General features: G+C 42.4%; 1 protein-coding gene across 2 annotated transcripts in view; it reads right to left on the reverse strand.

The window, feature by feature from the left end:
- abcc4 (ATP binding cassette subfamily C member 4 (PEL blood group)) overlaps positions 1 to 11,426 on the reverse strand; it is a 370,665-nt gene extending 359,239 nt beyond the window's left edge. For both annotated transcript variants that reach the window (XM_078221654.1, XM_078221653.1), the window contains exon 1: positions 11,178 to 11,426. In XM_078221654.1, coding sequence (XP_078077780.1) covers positions 11,178 to 11,251 — 74 coding nt within the window. In that variant the 5' untranslated portion in view covers positions 11,252 to 11,426. The remainder of the gene's footprint in view (positions 1 to 11,177) is intronic.
- Positions 11,427 to 16,883: the final 5,457 nt, after the last annotated feature.

The following is a 16,883-nucleotide window of genomic DNA, read 5'->3' on the forward strand; positions in this document are numbered from 1 at the left end:
AACGTTGTCTGGTTTCAAGGAGAAATTAGATATAGCTCTTGGGGCTAAAGGGATCAAGGAATATGGGAGGAAGGGGGATCAGGATATGAAATCTGATGATCAGCCATGATCAAAATGAATGACGGAGCACACTTGAAGGGCCGAATGGCCTACTCTTACTTCTAGTTTCTTGGTTTCTAACAGTCCAAATTGTCTCCTTTTTTGCTGCAAGATTCAGTAATAACTCCTTCCATCTTCACTTCCTGCTCATGCATCCAAAAATATATTTTTTTAAATCATTTACATTGGCACTTTCTGACTGCAACCAGATGGTCTAAATCTTAGTGATCAAGAAGTCCATCAGCTCCTTGTATTTGTTGTTGGAAGTGAGAGTTGAGGGGGAAGATGGGGGGGTTTAAAAGATAATTTGCATTTATATACCATCTTTAGCAACACACATCATCCTAAGGAGCTTCATGGGAGTCATCAAACATTTTGTATTAAAATTTGATCTTGAGGCACCAAAGGAGATATTAAAACACAGGATTAAAAACTTGGTTAAAGGCAATGTTGGAGAAGGGAGACCTGAACAATTATCTTTGCATTCCAAGGTGATCCAAGAATATGCAAACAATTTTGGCAGAGAAGAGCAAAACCCAATAGTACTTGATGTGATTCAGCCAGATCAAACACCTAACTTACTGCACGTCAGGAATCACTTCTTTAAACACTTGGACCAGAACTCTACCACCTCACCTGCCACGGAATCGGAGCAGGTGAGGGTCCAACAACAGAAATTTCTGTTGACCTTGGGCGGGAATTTCCAGTCTCGTCCAAGCAAGCCGTAAAATCCCACCCTTGTTCTTCTTTCTCATCAGGCTCAAAAACAATTTCAAACCCCATTTTTTGACAAACCTTCCCTCCACCACATGCATCTACCTTAGGAGACAGGTTGAAAACCAAGGCGTGTGAAATGCATAAGTGGGAAAATACTTGTTTTCCCCACCAATGCTTTAAACAATTTGAATGTGACATAATCATGGAGTTTAATTTAGAGAAATGCGAGGTGATGCATTTTGGTAGATTGAACCACGGCAGGACTTACTCAGTTAATGGTAGAGTGTTGGGGAGAGTTACAGGATAAAGAGATCTAGGGATACAGGTTCATAGCTCCTTGAAAGTGAAGTCACAGGTGGACAGAGTGGTGAAGAAGGCATTCAGCATCCTTGGTTTCATTGGTCAGAACACTGAATACAGGAGTTGGGACATCTTGTTGAAGTTGTACAAGACGTTGGTAAGGCCACACTTGGAAAACTGTGTACAGTTCTGATCACCCTATTGTAGAAAGGATATTATTAAACTAGGAGTGCAGAAGGGATTTACTAGGATGCTACCGGGGCTTGATGGTTTGAGTTATAAGGAGAGGCTGGATAGACTGGGACTTTTTTCTCTGGAGCTTAGGAGGCTGCAGGGTGACCTTATAGAGGTCTATAAAATAATGAGGGGCACAGATCAGCGAGATAGTCAATATCTTTTCCCAAAGGTAAGGAAGTCTAAAACGAGAGGACATAGGTTTAAAGTGGGAGGGGAGAGATACAAAAGGGTCCAGAGGGGAAACATTTTCACACAGAGGGTGGTGAGTGTCTGGAACAAGCTGCCAGGAGGTACTGGTAGAGGCGGGTACAATTTTGTCTTTTAAAAGGTGTTTAGACAGTTGCATGGGTAAGAAGGGTATAAAGGGATATGGGCCAAATGCGGGCAATTAGGACTAGCTTAGGGGTTTTTAAAAAAAGGGCGGCATGAATAAGTTGGGCCAAAGGGCCTGTTTCCATGCTGTAAACCTTTATGACTCTAATCAAAGTTCTTTGGACTTTATATTTGTGATAACAAGCTTTAATATGCACTAAATGCCCATCCAGTGTTAGCACATGCAAAAAAATTGTTTAGTCAGAAATTCCTGAATGAAGACTTTCAACTTTAAGGGAATACAGAATGATAAGGGAAACAAGAGCGTTGTGTGAACCAAGTTCTAAAGCTAGAAACCTGATGCAAACAGCAATTTGGTTCAGACTGCGAGGAAAGGCTTTCATTTTTGTCTTTGAGATTGCAATACATTGGTAACTGATTAACTAACTAAATGAATAATTAAGTATATACAGAGATAGCAGGGCAGGTGGTGTACCGCAACTTCAACTTGTGGAGAGCATAGTGATACCAGGCAGCTATCGCTGTAATAAGTGTTTGTAGGTTGAGCAAATCTGGCTCAAAGTTGTGCTGGAGGCAGAGCTGCAAACGTTATGGGGCATCAGGGAGGGTAAGAGTTATCTATACACTTTTTCTACGAGGCAGTCATACCCCTTAGGTTTAGCAGAACTTTATACAGATGATCAGTGATCAGAAACAAGAGATTGGGACTGCATGTAAAACAGGTACGGGGATCCAGAATGTAAGGATGGAGGTGTCTCATTCCTTGACCTTGAACAGGTATAAGGCACTTACTGTATAGATGATAACAAGGACTGCAAGGTAATGACCAAACAGGTCATGGCACCCACGGTGAAGTAAGCCAATCAAGTGGAGGGAGTGAAAATGAATGTGGTACAGCGGACAGCATGGTCTCTGTGGCCATGACGGAAAATTCCAAAGGTTGAGCTACCTGCACAGTGCCAGGGTTAAAGACTGGGACTGGATGGGTGGAGAATGATCCAGTTTCATTGTCCACGCAGGAACCCATGTCAGCTTAGGTGGAACCAGGAATGATATTTTGTTGAAAGAACTTTTTGATTTGTTTTGTCACATGTATTGGGATAGAGTGAAAAGTATTGTTTCTTGCACGCTATACAGATAAAACATAACATTCATAGAGTACATAGGGGGAAAGGAAAGGATAGGGAGTTGGGATCCAAATTATAATACATAACAAGCAATGTTAGAGAATTAAGTTCATGGTACAAAGTGCGGGCATGGGAAGAAGAGATTTCAATCCATGAGGCGCTGGCATGAGTCCTTGGGAAACAAGGAACAGTTTATTTGGGATGCACAACCTGCCAAACTGTATAACTAGGGCTGTGGATTCAGCTTTAAACTAAAAGACAGGGGAAAGGGGAAGAGGGATTTAGAAATCTGAAGAGAAAGTTGAGATAACAGAACCGCGTGGTGATTTGGGTCAAGACATGAGAGTGTTTTTTTAGTCCATGGGACTTGGGCATCATTGGCTGGGCCAGCAATTTTGCCCAGCTAAACTGCCATTCATATCAGAGGGCATTTAAGAGTCAACTACATTGCTGTGAATCTGAAGTCACATGTGCACCAGACCAGGTAAAGGATAGAATCGTAGAATCCCTACAATGCAGAAGAAAGCCATTCAGCCCATCGAGTCTGCACTGACCACAATCCCACCCACGCCCTATTCCCGTAACCCCACATTTTACCATGCTAATCCCCCTGACACTAGGGTCAATTTAGCATGGCCAATCAACCTAACCCACACATCTTTGGACTGTGGGAGGAAACCGGAGCACCTGGAGGAAACCCACACAGGGAGAATGTGCAAACTCCACACAGACAGTGACCCAAGGCCGGAATTGAACCCAGGTCCCTGGCGCTGTGAGGCAGCAGTGCTAACCACTGTGCCACCACGTCGCTCCTAAAGCTATCAGTCTCATCCAGGTAGGTTTTTTTTTTATTGATCAATGTCACAAGTAGGCTTGCATTAACACTGCAATGAAGTTACTATGAAAATCCCCTGGTCGCCGCACTCTGGTACCTGTTTGGGTACACTGAGGGAGGATTTAACAAGGTCAATGTACCTAACCAGCACGTCTTTTGGACTGTGGGAGGAAACCGGAGTACCTGGATGAAACCCACGCAGACACGGGGAGAACGTGCAGACTCCGCAGACAGCGACCCAAGCCGGATATCGAACCCAGGTCCCTGGCACTGTGAGGTAGCAGTGCTAACCACTATGTCACAGTGCCACCAGATGGGTTTTTCCAACAATCAATAATGGTTTGTCAGTCATCATTCGACTTTTAATTCCATATTTTTACTGAATTCAAATTTGAACCTAGGTGATCAAATCTTGCCCTGGGGCTCTGGACTCTAATCCAGTTACAATACACTGTACCAACCCCTCGCAGCTTGAGTCAAGACAAGGGTTAGAGGTTTAGCAATAATAGCATATTGTGAAATAAGGTCCATGAAATAGAATGTAGCAAAAAAAAATCAAGGCAGTTTATCTGAATGCATGAAGCATTTGCAAAATATAGATCTATCCACTATTACACAGACAGAGCTCTTAATAAAGGCAATTAATTAATTGTGGAGCCTTTAATCTTCACGTGGACCAATCAAATCAGCAATGAAAGTGCAGATGGTAAATTTGCAGAATGTTTTCATGAAAGTTTCCAGAAGAATGCATCATTGGAACCAACTACAGGTGAAGTTACTTTAGATCTTGTTTTGGTGCAATGAGACAGGTTCTATTAGCAGCCTTAGAGTAAAACAATTGTAATCATAATAATACAACAGAATTTGAAAGTGACATTCTCCAGTCAGAACAAGAATTTTAAAACAAAAACAAGTATGGGAGGGGAAGATGGGTAAACCGATTAAAAACTTTGGCAGTAAATAACAGTGGGAGATTTAAAGAAAATAATTCAAAATGGGCATCAAAAATACATCGACAAAAAAGCTCCGCAAGCAAGATGACTTAGGAGGGAAGTTAAAAAAGGGGACATGTAATATTGAGAAGAATAGTACTATGAGTCAGTTTTTGATAGCAGCAAAAGGAAAATAATATGAGTAGACTAGACAGGAAAATAAAAACAATATATATCTCTGCAAATATATTTTTTAAAGTAGCTGCAGTAAACATAGGCAAGAGATAGCAGAAATTATCACAGTGAATGAGGAAATGGCAGAGACATTAAACACATTTTCAGAGTACAAGACAAAATTTACATACCAGAAATAGAGGGTAAATAAGAGGTTAATAAGAATGAAAAAGCATTTAATATAAACAGGAAAGTATTGGGGAAGCTTAAAGGTCTAAAATCTGACCAATCTGATGGCCTATAACCTGGAGATCTAAAAGCGCTGACAAATGCACAAATTATAGTATCCTAAATTCCCTAGATTCAATAATGGTTCCAGCAGATTGGAAGTTAAAAAATGTAAATTTGCTATTCAAGAACGGGGTGGAAAGAGAAAACAGGGAACTGCAGGCCAATAGCCTGAAATCAGTTAGCGGAAAAATGCTGGTATGTACTATTCAGGAAGTCTCAGCAATGCACTTAGAAAATCAGTCTGATCAAATAAAAGTCAAAAAAAGAAAAAAAATTGTCAAATTTAGAACAGCTTTTTGAGGATGTAGCTCGTAGGGTTGATAAAGGGGAGCCAGTGGATGTAGTTTACTTGGATTTCCAAAGGCATTTGACAAGGTGCCATGGAAAAGGTTAGAACACAAAATATGTTGGAGGTATTAGACAGATGAAGACTGGTTAATGGACATGAAGTGAAGAGTTGGAATAAACAGTATTTTCAAGACGGGAGGTTGTGACAGAGTAATATAACCATGTTTATTGACATTACAAGCTGGATGGGAATGTAAGCTGTGAGGAGAACACAGATTTTGTACAAAGATACAGACAGATTAAATAACTGAGCAACAAGGCGACAGATGGAGTATAATATGGGGAAGGGTAAGGGTATTCACTTCAGTGGTAAGAACAGAAAAGCAGAATGATTTTTTTAAGCAAGAAATTTCTAAATGTTCTAAAACATTCAGACACTTGGGTTTACTCATATATGGAACACAAAGATAGTATGCAGGAACAACAAACAATTCGGCAAATTACATTTTGACCTTTATTACCAGGGCACTGGAGTACAAGAATAAGGAAGTCATGCCAAAATTGTACAGGGCGTTGGTGAGCCCACAGTTGGAGTAAGGTATGCAGTTTAGGTCTCCATAGCCAAGAAAGAATAACTTGCATTGGAAGAAGTATAGCAAAGGTACACTGCACTGGCTCCTGGGTTGAGAGAATCGTGATATGATGAGAAGCTAAGTGAATTTGGCCAGGGTCTATATTTCCTGACGTTTAAGAATGGAATGGTTATCTCACCTAAACTTGAAGGCATGTGAAGGCATGAGAGAAAATGCAGTAAAGATTTACGAGAATTGTTCTGAGGGGTGAGGAACTTCAGTTACATAGATATATTAGAAAAGTTGAGACTGTTGCCTTTGGAGAAGAGAAGGTTGAGCGGAGAATTGATAGAGGAATTCAAAATCATGAGGCAGAGTAGACAGGGAGAAACTTCCCATTTGGTAAAAGGATTGAGAACCAAGAGGCACAGGTTTAAGGAAATGGCAAAAGAAACAAAGGCAAAATTAAGAAAAACCTTTTCACATAGCGAGTGGTAGATTTAATCAAGGCATTCAAGAGGGAATTGAATCATTAACTGAAAAGGGAAGAATGTGCAGAGCTCTGAAGAGAATGGCAATATGCAAAGTAGGAACTGGCTCATTCAGAGAGCCAGCACAGCCACAATGGATCACATGAACTTCTTTCATGTTGTAACCACTCTGATTACAAAATGGGATATCCTAAATACTAATTAATGTCAATCTATTACATTTGTTATAATAATATACTCATCAATTGTATTGGGAGGCGATGGTATTATTGCTCGACTATTAATCCAGAAACTCGGCTAATGTTCTTGTGACCCAGGTTCGAATCCTGCCAGCAGGTGGTGGAATTTGAATTTAACAAAAAATATCTGGAATTAAGAATCTACTGATGATCATGAAACCATTGTCGATTGTTGGAAAAACCCATCTGGTTCACTAATGTCCTTTAGGGAAGGAAATCTGCCGTCCTTACCTGGTCTAACCTACATGTGACTCCAGAGCCACAGCAAAGTGGTTGATTCCCAACTGCTCTCCAAGGACAACTAGGGATAGATAATAAATGCTGGCCAGCCAGCGATGCCCACGTCCCACGAATGAATAAAAAAAATTGTTGGCCTTTTCACATGTTAACAAGGCAGCCTCTTTTGTGCTAAATGCAAGCAATTCGCCCACTTTCAGGACAAATCAGAACTGCAAACTTGAAGATCCTTGTTCAAGCAAATGCTACAGTTAAATTATAGATGAAATGACTTAAGATTGTCTTTTTTTTTCTAAGATCCTGGTGAATTTGCCAGATAGGTGGACAAAGCATCTATGACCTGTCAACAGCTAAGTACTGCCTGCTTAAACTTTTCTCTTCCTACTCAGTCATTCAAAGTAAATCATTTTCTTTTGGCAGATAGAGGCATTTGTTATCCGTCCCAACAAATGTTTCTCAAGACCAAAAATGAAAGATGCTTTCAAGCTATACTTTCAACTCCAGGAACTTTCCTGGAAAATAAAGAACTGCAAAATCCCAGGTAGCACAACCTTTTCATGGATGTGTGTAATTGTTTTCAACAAGTACTGTATCAATACAAGACGCCTTCCCAAACAAATAGTTTGGTCTCCCATAACAGTCACACTACTAAGAATTCACAAATGATTTTCCTGATTAAAAGAAATGAATGAATTCTGGAGCAGGTTTCCTTCAACTATTTTAACAAAACACAAGAAATATCAGCAATAGTCCATAGTGTTTCTCGCTCCTGGTTCACCATTCAATGTCACAGCTGACCTTCTACATCAACTCCATTTTTTTACACTACTCACACATCCTTTGTTCCTTCAGTCCCACAGAAACTATATATACGTATATCCAAAGTTGAAAATTCCAGAAGCTCCACAATCCTTTGCACAGTGATTTCTTCTCAGCCAAGTCCAAAATAACAAAGCCCTTATCCTGTGACTATGTCCCCTAATTCAAGAGTCTCCAACCAAGGGAAGCAGCATTGACCATCTCAAGCCTCAGATTTTTCAATGAGATCACCTGTTATTCTTCTAGACTCTGAGTGAACATTGGCTCATTCTATTTAATCTCTCCTTACAGCACAGTACTCTTATCCCAGCAGTCAACCTTTTTGTGCACTTCCTTTAAAAAAGGTAAATATATCCTTTCTTAGGTAAGATCAGGACTGTACAGAGTACTTGGTTCAGCTGCATTTGGAATACTGCGTCCAGTTCTGGTCGCCACACTACCAGAAGGACGTGGAGGCTTTGGAGAGAGTACAGAGGAGGTTTACCAGGATGTTGCCTGGTATGGAGGGGCTTAGTTATGAGGAGAGATTGGGTAAACTGGGGTTGTTCTCACTGGAAAGAGGGAGGATGAGGGGAGACTTAATAGAGGTGTATAAAATTATGAAAGGCATAGATAGGGTGAACGGTGGGAAGCTTTTCCCCAGGTCGGTGGTGACGTTCACAAGGGGTCATAGGTTCAAGGTGGGGGGGGGGGGGGGGGGGGGGGGGTTGGTTTAACACAGATATCAGAAGGACATATTTTACACAGAGGGTGGTGGGGGCCTGGAATGCGCTGCCAGGCAAGATGGTGGAGGCGAACACACTGGGAACGTTTAAGACTTATCTAGATAGCCACATGAACGGAGTGGGAATGGAGGGATACAAAAGAATGGTCTAGTTTGGACCAGGGAGCGGCTCAGGCTTGGAGGGCCGAAGGGCCTGTTCCTGTGCTGTATTGTGTTCTTTGTACTCTAGATGCAGTCACACCAAGACCCACCAATGTAATAATTGAAACAAGACTTCCCTTCCTGTTACACAATATCCTTCATTTGCCTTCCAAGATGCTTGCGTACAACTGCGCATGTGCAGGAAATGCTCCACTTAGTGTTGCAGCACTCCGTCTACACTTCCCGCTGCCTCGGAAAAGCAGCCAGCATAGTCAAGGAGTCCACGCTCGCCGGACATACTCTTTTTCACCATCTTCCATTGGGAAAAGGGATACAAAAGTCTGAGAACACTTACGAACCGACTCAAGGACAGCTTCTTCCCTGCTGCCATCAGACTTTTGAATGGACCTATCATATATTTAGCTGATCTTTCTCTTCATCCTATCTGTAACTGCAACATCCTATTCTGCATCCTATCCTTTCCTTCTCCCCTATGTACTCAATGAACGGTATGTTTTGTCTGTATAGCGCGCAAGAAACAATATTTTTCACTCTATCCCCAATACATGTGACAATAATAAAGCAAATCACAATTAAACAGTCTTAACGAATTGTGTAATGGCCACTAACAAGCAGTTGGTTGACTAACAAAAGAGCAGAATCAGCAGATGCTGTAAATCAGAAATAGAAATACTCTATAAATACTTAGCAGGTCTAGCAGCATCTGCGGAGAGAGAAATTGAGTTAAAAGTATAAGAAGAATGAGTTAAATGAAATGAAAGGTCATGAACCAAAAACATTGGCTGGAACTCTACCACCTCACTTGTCAAGGAATTGGTGCAGGTGAGGGTCTGACAACGAAATCTCCGTTGACTTCGGACAGGAATTTCCAGTCTCGCCCAAACAAAGCCGTAAAATCCCATCTATTAACTCAGTTTTTCTCTCTTCTCAGATGCTGCCATGGCTAAGTATTTTCATCATTCCCTAATTAGCACTAACTAGTGCCTTGAAAAACACCATAAATTAAGGTTAAAGTTAAGCTAGATGCTAAAGGCAAAAATAACAATTTTAACAAGGAACTAACCCTCAATAGCCAAATTCCCTGAGTTTAGCACTCTGCAGAAACAGTACAGAAGTGGACTCTGTGCTATTTACAGGCTAAATGTGCAGAAATGTACAGGATTAGTCTTTTTTGTTTATCCCCCCAAGGGATAAAGTGGTAAATGCGGGGTCACTTTTAACATTTAAGAAAAACTTGGACGGGTTCATGGATGAGAGGGGTGTGGAGGGATATGGTCCAAGTGCAGGTCAGTAGGACTAGGCATAAAATGGTTCGGCACAGACAAGAAGGGCCAAAAGGCCTGTTTCTGAGCTGTAATTTTCTATGGTTCTAAGGGTTTGATTTACAATTTTGAAGAGTGAATTATAGAAGCATTCTCTACCCTTGAGAGTGCCTCCACCACAAGAAGGCAGCTCACTACCAATTTCTCAAGGGGAATTTGGGATGGGCAATAAATGTTGGCCCAGCCAGCAAAGCCCACATCGCTTGAATGAATAAAAAAAGAATCAGCCAGCACACTTAGTCTCTCAGGTCTGCTCTTTGAAAGAGCTAACCAATTCTTCCCCACAGGCCTATAAACCTTTTCCTTGAAGTGCGTATCCATTGTTGTTGCAGAATCTGCTTCCACACCTTTTTAGTCAATGCCAGATCATGTTAGGAATAAAAGCTCAATTCCCTTCTGGTTCTTTTGCCAAATTATTTTAAATCTGTAACATCTATTTTGCAACCTTTTGGTACTGGAAAAACTCATTTACTCGATTAAAGTCCTCGAAATGCTTTAATAAATTATCCGTTAATCCTCTCTACGGATGACAGTCTGGCCAATCGTCCTGGAAATAACATTTTGCTTTGCAGTTTATGTTTCACCGACTTTTTAGAACTTGCTGCAAAAAATTATGAATTTCAAAAGCTGTTCACCCATTTCATGTCCACGATCACAAAAAGAAACCGACATCTATTCATTCGGTTCCTATTCATCGCTATAACGTAATGGACGAGGAAAAAAATGAATATAAAGATATAATAATGTTCGTTTCTGCACACGTGTGTTGTAGGAGCCATCTGAAGGGTGTCCTGAGAAAGCCACTCTCCTTCACCATTGGAAAGGACGGTGTTCAGTTACAATCTGCGACATTACTAACAGGTTGAAGCTACACAACAAAGCACCTAATAAAAAATACAAAGCACCTAATAGACAGCTGCTGGGGCAGCGTATACTAGTTAACACTTTGCCAGTGTACAACAGGAATGATCTGGGGCCTGTCACCGAAAAACCAAGACGAGTTATCGGGATCAGAGAACGGTTGCACACAACATTACAGCCAACCGAGCCTCTAGACAACTTGCAAGTTCAATCCTCAGTTAATGAGAAAATTCTGAGAGGCCGACATTGAGGGGTCACCTCGAGGCGAAACCTTGGCTCTATTCTCTCCCCACAGCTGCTGTCAGAGCGATTTGGTATCATTTTCTGTTTTGTTTGAAATAAATGGTTCACCTTGAATTACTTGGAGGGAGGGAGGGGGGGGTCAGCGAACAAAACAATCCTGTTGACAGAACTTACCAGAAAAACACACTGGAAAACATCCCAGCGGTCGCCAGTGGGTTTAGTTTATCCTTTCTGTGGACAGGCTCCATGTTAGTTTGTATAGCGGCTTGTATGGAGCAGTGAGTGAGCCGGCAGCTGGAGTTCCCTGTAGCCTGGCGGGGGCACGCTCTCCAGCTCGGAGATCACACAACGTTCCAGCGCCCAATGCTGGCCCTCTGGAGCTCGCGCCCACCGCTCAGCCGCGCGCTCTCTCTGTCTGTGTGTGCCGGCGGCGGCAGGCTTAGTGCTAACTCTGTCAACCAATCAATTCCGAAAGAAAGCCAGCCCAGTTTCCCCCTCCTCCAACACCAGGGGGGGGACGATGTTGCAGACACTCGGCGGCTGGGGCTCCGGCAGTTTTTGTGGCAACTTAACGTTTCAAGCTTTTCATCACAACCTTTGATCCGGTGTTTGAAAACACCGGCCGTCTGTGTTCGTTCATCAGCAAAAAAAATAGCCGGAATTAACATCAAACCAAAAACCTACTTCTGCTTTCCACCGTGGCTCCAAATTCAAACGTGGACAGTAGTATTAACATTCTGATTTTATTCCATGGGGTTCCAGCAGTTTAATACGTTTTTTGAGGAACATTACATTCTTTATACCGCCGAGCGTGTTTCATTCAGCAATTTTGGTTTGATAATTACATGAGAGATGAATTTACAGTTGGGCTATATATGTAATTATCTTTATTTTTCTTTCTTATAACTTATTTCCATCAGCCAACACGCCCGTGTCTCCATTTTGAAACCTTTATACCTGAAAATAGAATCAATTCTTAACAACGGGTAACCAATTGTCTGCAACAATACTTTACTGAACCAAATGAAATATAATGATACAATGACTATTGATATGAATCATAGAATCCCTACAGTGCAGAAGGAGGCCATTTGGTCCATCGAATCTACACGGACTCTCCAATAGAGCATCTGACCCAGGTCCTACCCCTGTAACACCATGTGTTTACCCCGCTAATCCCCATAGCCTACACATCTTGGGAGCTACGGGGCAATTTAGCATAGCCAATCCACCTAACCTGCACACCTCTGGACTGTGGGAGGCAACCGGAGCACCCAGAGGAAACGCACGCAGACACGGAGAATGTGCAAACTCCACAGTCAACCAAGGCTGGAATTGAACTGGGGTCCCTGGCATTGTGAGGCAGCAGTGCTAACCACCCTGCTTCCCTCTCAAGGATTGTTAGGACATGGAATGTTCCACTAGAAACAGTGGCAAGAATAGAAAATAGAGAAGTATGGGGAATAAGATAACGTGGATAGTTCTTTCTGAGTAGCTTCCTTCTGTGCAATGAAACTCTACAGTCCGCACATGGAAATCGGATATCATCTTAGGAATGCTGCTACTGATTAAATCCACTACCAACCTGTTAAGTAAGGAAGAAATTTGTGCCTGCACCCTCAACTATCTTTTTCCTGTCATATTATCTATTGAATAAGGTAACATACCCTAACTTCTGACCAATTATCATTGTTTCATAATTTTAGGTCATAGAGGTTTACAGCATGGAAACAGGCCCTTCGGTCCAACTTGTCCATGCCACCCTTTATTTTAAAACCCCTAAGCTAATCCCAATTGCCCACATTTGGTCCATATCCCTCTATACCCATCGTACCCATGTAACTATCTAAATGCTTTTTAAAACACAAAACTGTACCTGCCTCTACTACTACCTCTGGCAGCTTGTTCCAGACACTCACCACCCTCTGTGTGAAAAAATTGCCCCTCTAGACACTTTTGTATCTCTCCCCTCTCACCTTAAACCTGTGCCCTCTAGTTTTAGACTCCCCTACCTTTGGGAAAGAATACTGGCTATCTAGCTGATCTGTGTCCCTCATTATTTTATGGACCTCTATAAGATCACCCCTCAGCCTCCTACGCTCCAGAGAAAAAAGTCCCAGTCTATCCAGCCTTTCCTTATAACTCAATCCATCAAGTCCCGGTAGCATCCAAGTAAATCTTTTCTGCACTCTTTCTAGTTTAATAATATCCTTTCTATAATAGGGTGACCAGAATTGCACACAGTATTCCAAGTGTGGCCTTACCAATATCTTGTACAACTTCAACAAGACATTCCAACTCCTGTATTCAATGTTCTGACCAATGAAACCAAGCATGCCGAATGCTTTCTTCACCACTCTGCCCACCTGTGACTCCACTTTCAAGGAGCTATGAACATGTACCCCTTGGTCTCTTTGTTCTGTAACTCTCCCCACCGCCTTACCATCAACTGAATAAGTCCTGCCCTGGTTCAATCTACCAAAATGCATCACCTCGCATTTGTCTAAATTAAACTCCATCTGCCATTCGTCAGCCCACTGGCCCAATTGATCAAGATCCCGTTGCAATTGGAGATAACTTTCTTCACTGTCCACTATGCCACCAATCTTAGTGTCATCTGCAAACTAACCATGCCTCCTATATTCTCATCCAAATCATTAATATAAATTACAAATAACAGTGGACCCAGCACTGATCCCTGAGGCAGACCGCTGGTCACAGGCCTCCAGTTTGAAAAACAATTCTCTACAAGCCAATTTTGTATCTATTTAGATACCTCACCCTGGATCCCATGAGATTTAACCTTATGCAACAACCTACCATGCGGTACCTTGTCAAAGGCCTTGCTAAAGTCCATGTAGACAACATGTGGTATTGTGGTCATGCTTCAAATAGGATAAATGAAATGGCTTACAAAACTTCTGGGGTCGAAAGAAACTTCTATTTCTGAAGAATTTGTTTTTGAATGACCCAAGTCTTGATCATTATAAAATATTTATTAGGTTGGGAAGCCTAGTCCCTCTCTCTCTTTTTCTATTTCAGTGAGCTTTTGGCACATTCCTGTACACCATATCCTACAGTGATGCCCTTTCCCCTTGAACACTCCCAGTAGTGAACTGGAACTGCATCAGAATGCCAGGTGGTACCTCCCTGGGAGAAGGCCATGATCAGGAGTGAAGGAGTGGGCCCATTTCTTGGATGCAAATGGGTCTCCCACACACACAGATGGCAATCGACATTTTCCAACTGGGTAAATGGCTCAAAGATGGGGGATGGGGTAAAGCAGGGGGATGGTGGGTGAAGCACAGGGCAATTGGGATGAAGATGGTTAAATTGGGGGCAAAGGAGAGGGATGGTGATGAAAAACGGTGGATGATTGTTGAAGCGGGTGGAGTACGGAGATGAAGGAGGGAAGATCATGGATTAAGGGAGAGGATGAGGGCATGGAGGTGAAGGAGGGAGGATTGTGGGTGAGGGAGGGTATGGGGGGGTGAAATAGGGAGGGTATGGGGATGTGAACAGGGGAAGGAATTGAGCAGTGAAGGAGGAAGGTAATCAGGGATGAAGGAGGGAGGAATTGGGGGGCAAAGGGAGAATGGGTGAAGGAGAGGGGAATGTGGGGTAAAGGGAGGATGGGTGAATGAGGCGGGATGGGGTAGTGATAGTTAAATGACTGTGATCCAGGTTCCTGCTGCGATTTACAGGTCTCCCCTGCTGACTGCACACTGCTGCTCCTCACTGCATAGGTGTACAGCGCCACAAGCCACATGGGTAATGTGGATCTGACTGGTGATTGTGTCAGGAAAGAGCTGCCCCTTCCTCTATGATTGGCTCAGCACAGTGATTAACATGTACATTCTGGAAGGGATTTCAGAGTAGTTCTGTCTCTGATTGGCTGTGAGAAACTCATTCATAAATTTGGAGGTCCTCTGCCAGGGCATAGCATGTTTCATTGCAAATCTGCCCCAGTATTACATTGCTTCCTGGGAGTAAAGCTCCTGCTGTTCGCCTCCTCAGCCACCTCCATTCATGCCTTCATGAGAACCTCAGGTTTCTTTCTATCACTGGGGAAAAGGCTGACTCCTGACTATGCTTAGCAGTAATTCCAGTGATTCATCATTGAATCTGGATAGCCTTTGCTCAATGTGCACCACCCATCATAAATATCTCCAAATTCCAACTGTGCATTGTCCCTTTAACTAGAGCTGAGATTGCATGACAGAGACTTGGAAATACAAAATCTAGAAGTCAAAATTAGTTGTTCCAAATGAGTTGCTATCACTGATTCTGTATCCATTGAGTTGGCTTCCAGAATATACCCACACAATTCCAACCCCACCCTGACCCCAACTACCCCTCCTCTCCTGTCCCTGTCACTTTTAAGCTAATATCAGTACTAATTGTATCTAATTTTGGGCACCACACTTTAGAATGGATATCAATGTCCTGGAGAGAATGCACGTTACTAGAATGATAACAGAGATGAAAGACTTCAGTTATATGGAGACTGGGGTTATTCTCTGTGGAGCAGACAAGGTTAGTGGGAGATTTGACAGAGGTGCTAAAAATCATTCAGGGTTTTGGCAGAGTAAATAAAGAGCTGCTTCCAGTGATGCAAGAGTTGGTAACCAGATGGTGTAGACTTAAGGTGATCGCCAAATGGATGAGAAGCAACATAAGGGGGAAAAAAGTAAATTGTTTTGACCTTTTGCACTGCAGTGCAAAAGGTCAAAACAATTTACTTTTTTTCCCTTATGGTGGAAGCAGAATCAACAGTAACTTCTGAAAGTAATTGGATAAGTACTTCAAGCTCATTGGAGCAGGAGTTAGCCATCCAGCCCTGCAAGCCTGTTCTGCGATTCAACTGGATCATGACTTGATCTTTATCTTTACTCTATTTACCCACTTGGTTCCATAACTATTAATATCTCTGACTAACGAAAGTCTATCAACCTCAGTTTTGACATTTCAAAGTGACCCACAGCTTCTTGTATTAAAATGTGCTCTCTGACATTATCCCTGAATGGCCTTCCTCAAATTAATTTTAAAGTTATGCCCCTCTGTCCTGGCCGTCCCCATTAGAGCAAATAAATTCTCTCCACCCATCCAATCAAATCCTTTAATCCTGTGATGCCCTTTAGTAGTACATTGGATAAGTGAACTGACTATGGCAATATGGTGTAGAAGGCCAGTCAAGTGGACGATTTAATAGGAATGTAATAGTAATGGGGGGATTAACATAGTTCTCGGCAGCCAAGAACGAGAGTCCAGAAGGTGGTGTTACTGCCTGGTGCCAGGATTCTGGATATTCGCTCGGGGCTGGAGATGAACTTGCAGTAGGAGGGGGAGGATCCAGTTGGTCCACGTAGGTACTAACAACATAGGACTAGGAAAGAGATCTGCTTAGAGAGTATGGGCATCTAGGGGCTAAGTTAAAAGCAGAACCTGGAAGATAATAATCTCTGGATTATTACCTGATTATTTACCCTATTAGCATAGGGTAAATCAGATTGGAGAAGTAAATGCATTGCTCAAAGGTTGGTGTGGGAGAAATGGAATTTGATTTGGGGACACCGGCACCAGTACTGAAGAAAGTGGGAGCTGTATTGTTGGGATGGTCTTCATCTGAACCACACTGGGGCCAGTGTTCTGACAGGTCAATAACTAGGGGGCTTTGAACTAAATAGTAGGGATGAAAGATCAAGTGAGGGAAGATGTTATAAATTAAGGAGAGAGAACAAGGCAAGAGAACACGGTAGCAACAAGGAAAATGATCATCAAAGCGTGACAGGAAGGGACAAAGTGTACCCATAAGAGTACGCCAGCTGATAAGGCTAAAGGTTGCAAGAATTGTAAAAAGGATCTGTAACTGAATGTTGT

Source organism: Mustelus asterias, chromosome 10 (genome assembly GCF_964213995.1).
Source record: "Mustelus asterias chromosome 10, sMusAst1.hap1.1, whole genome shotgun sequence".
Lineage (NCBI taxonomy): Eukaryota > Metazoa > Chordata > Chondrichthyes > Carcharhiniformes > Triakidae > Mustelus > Mustelus asterias.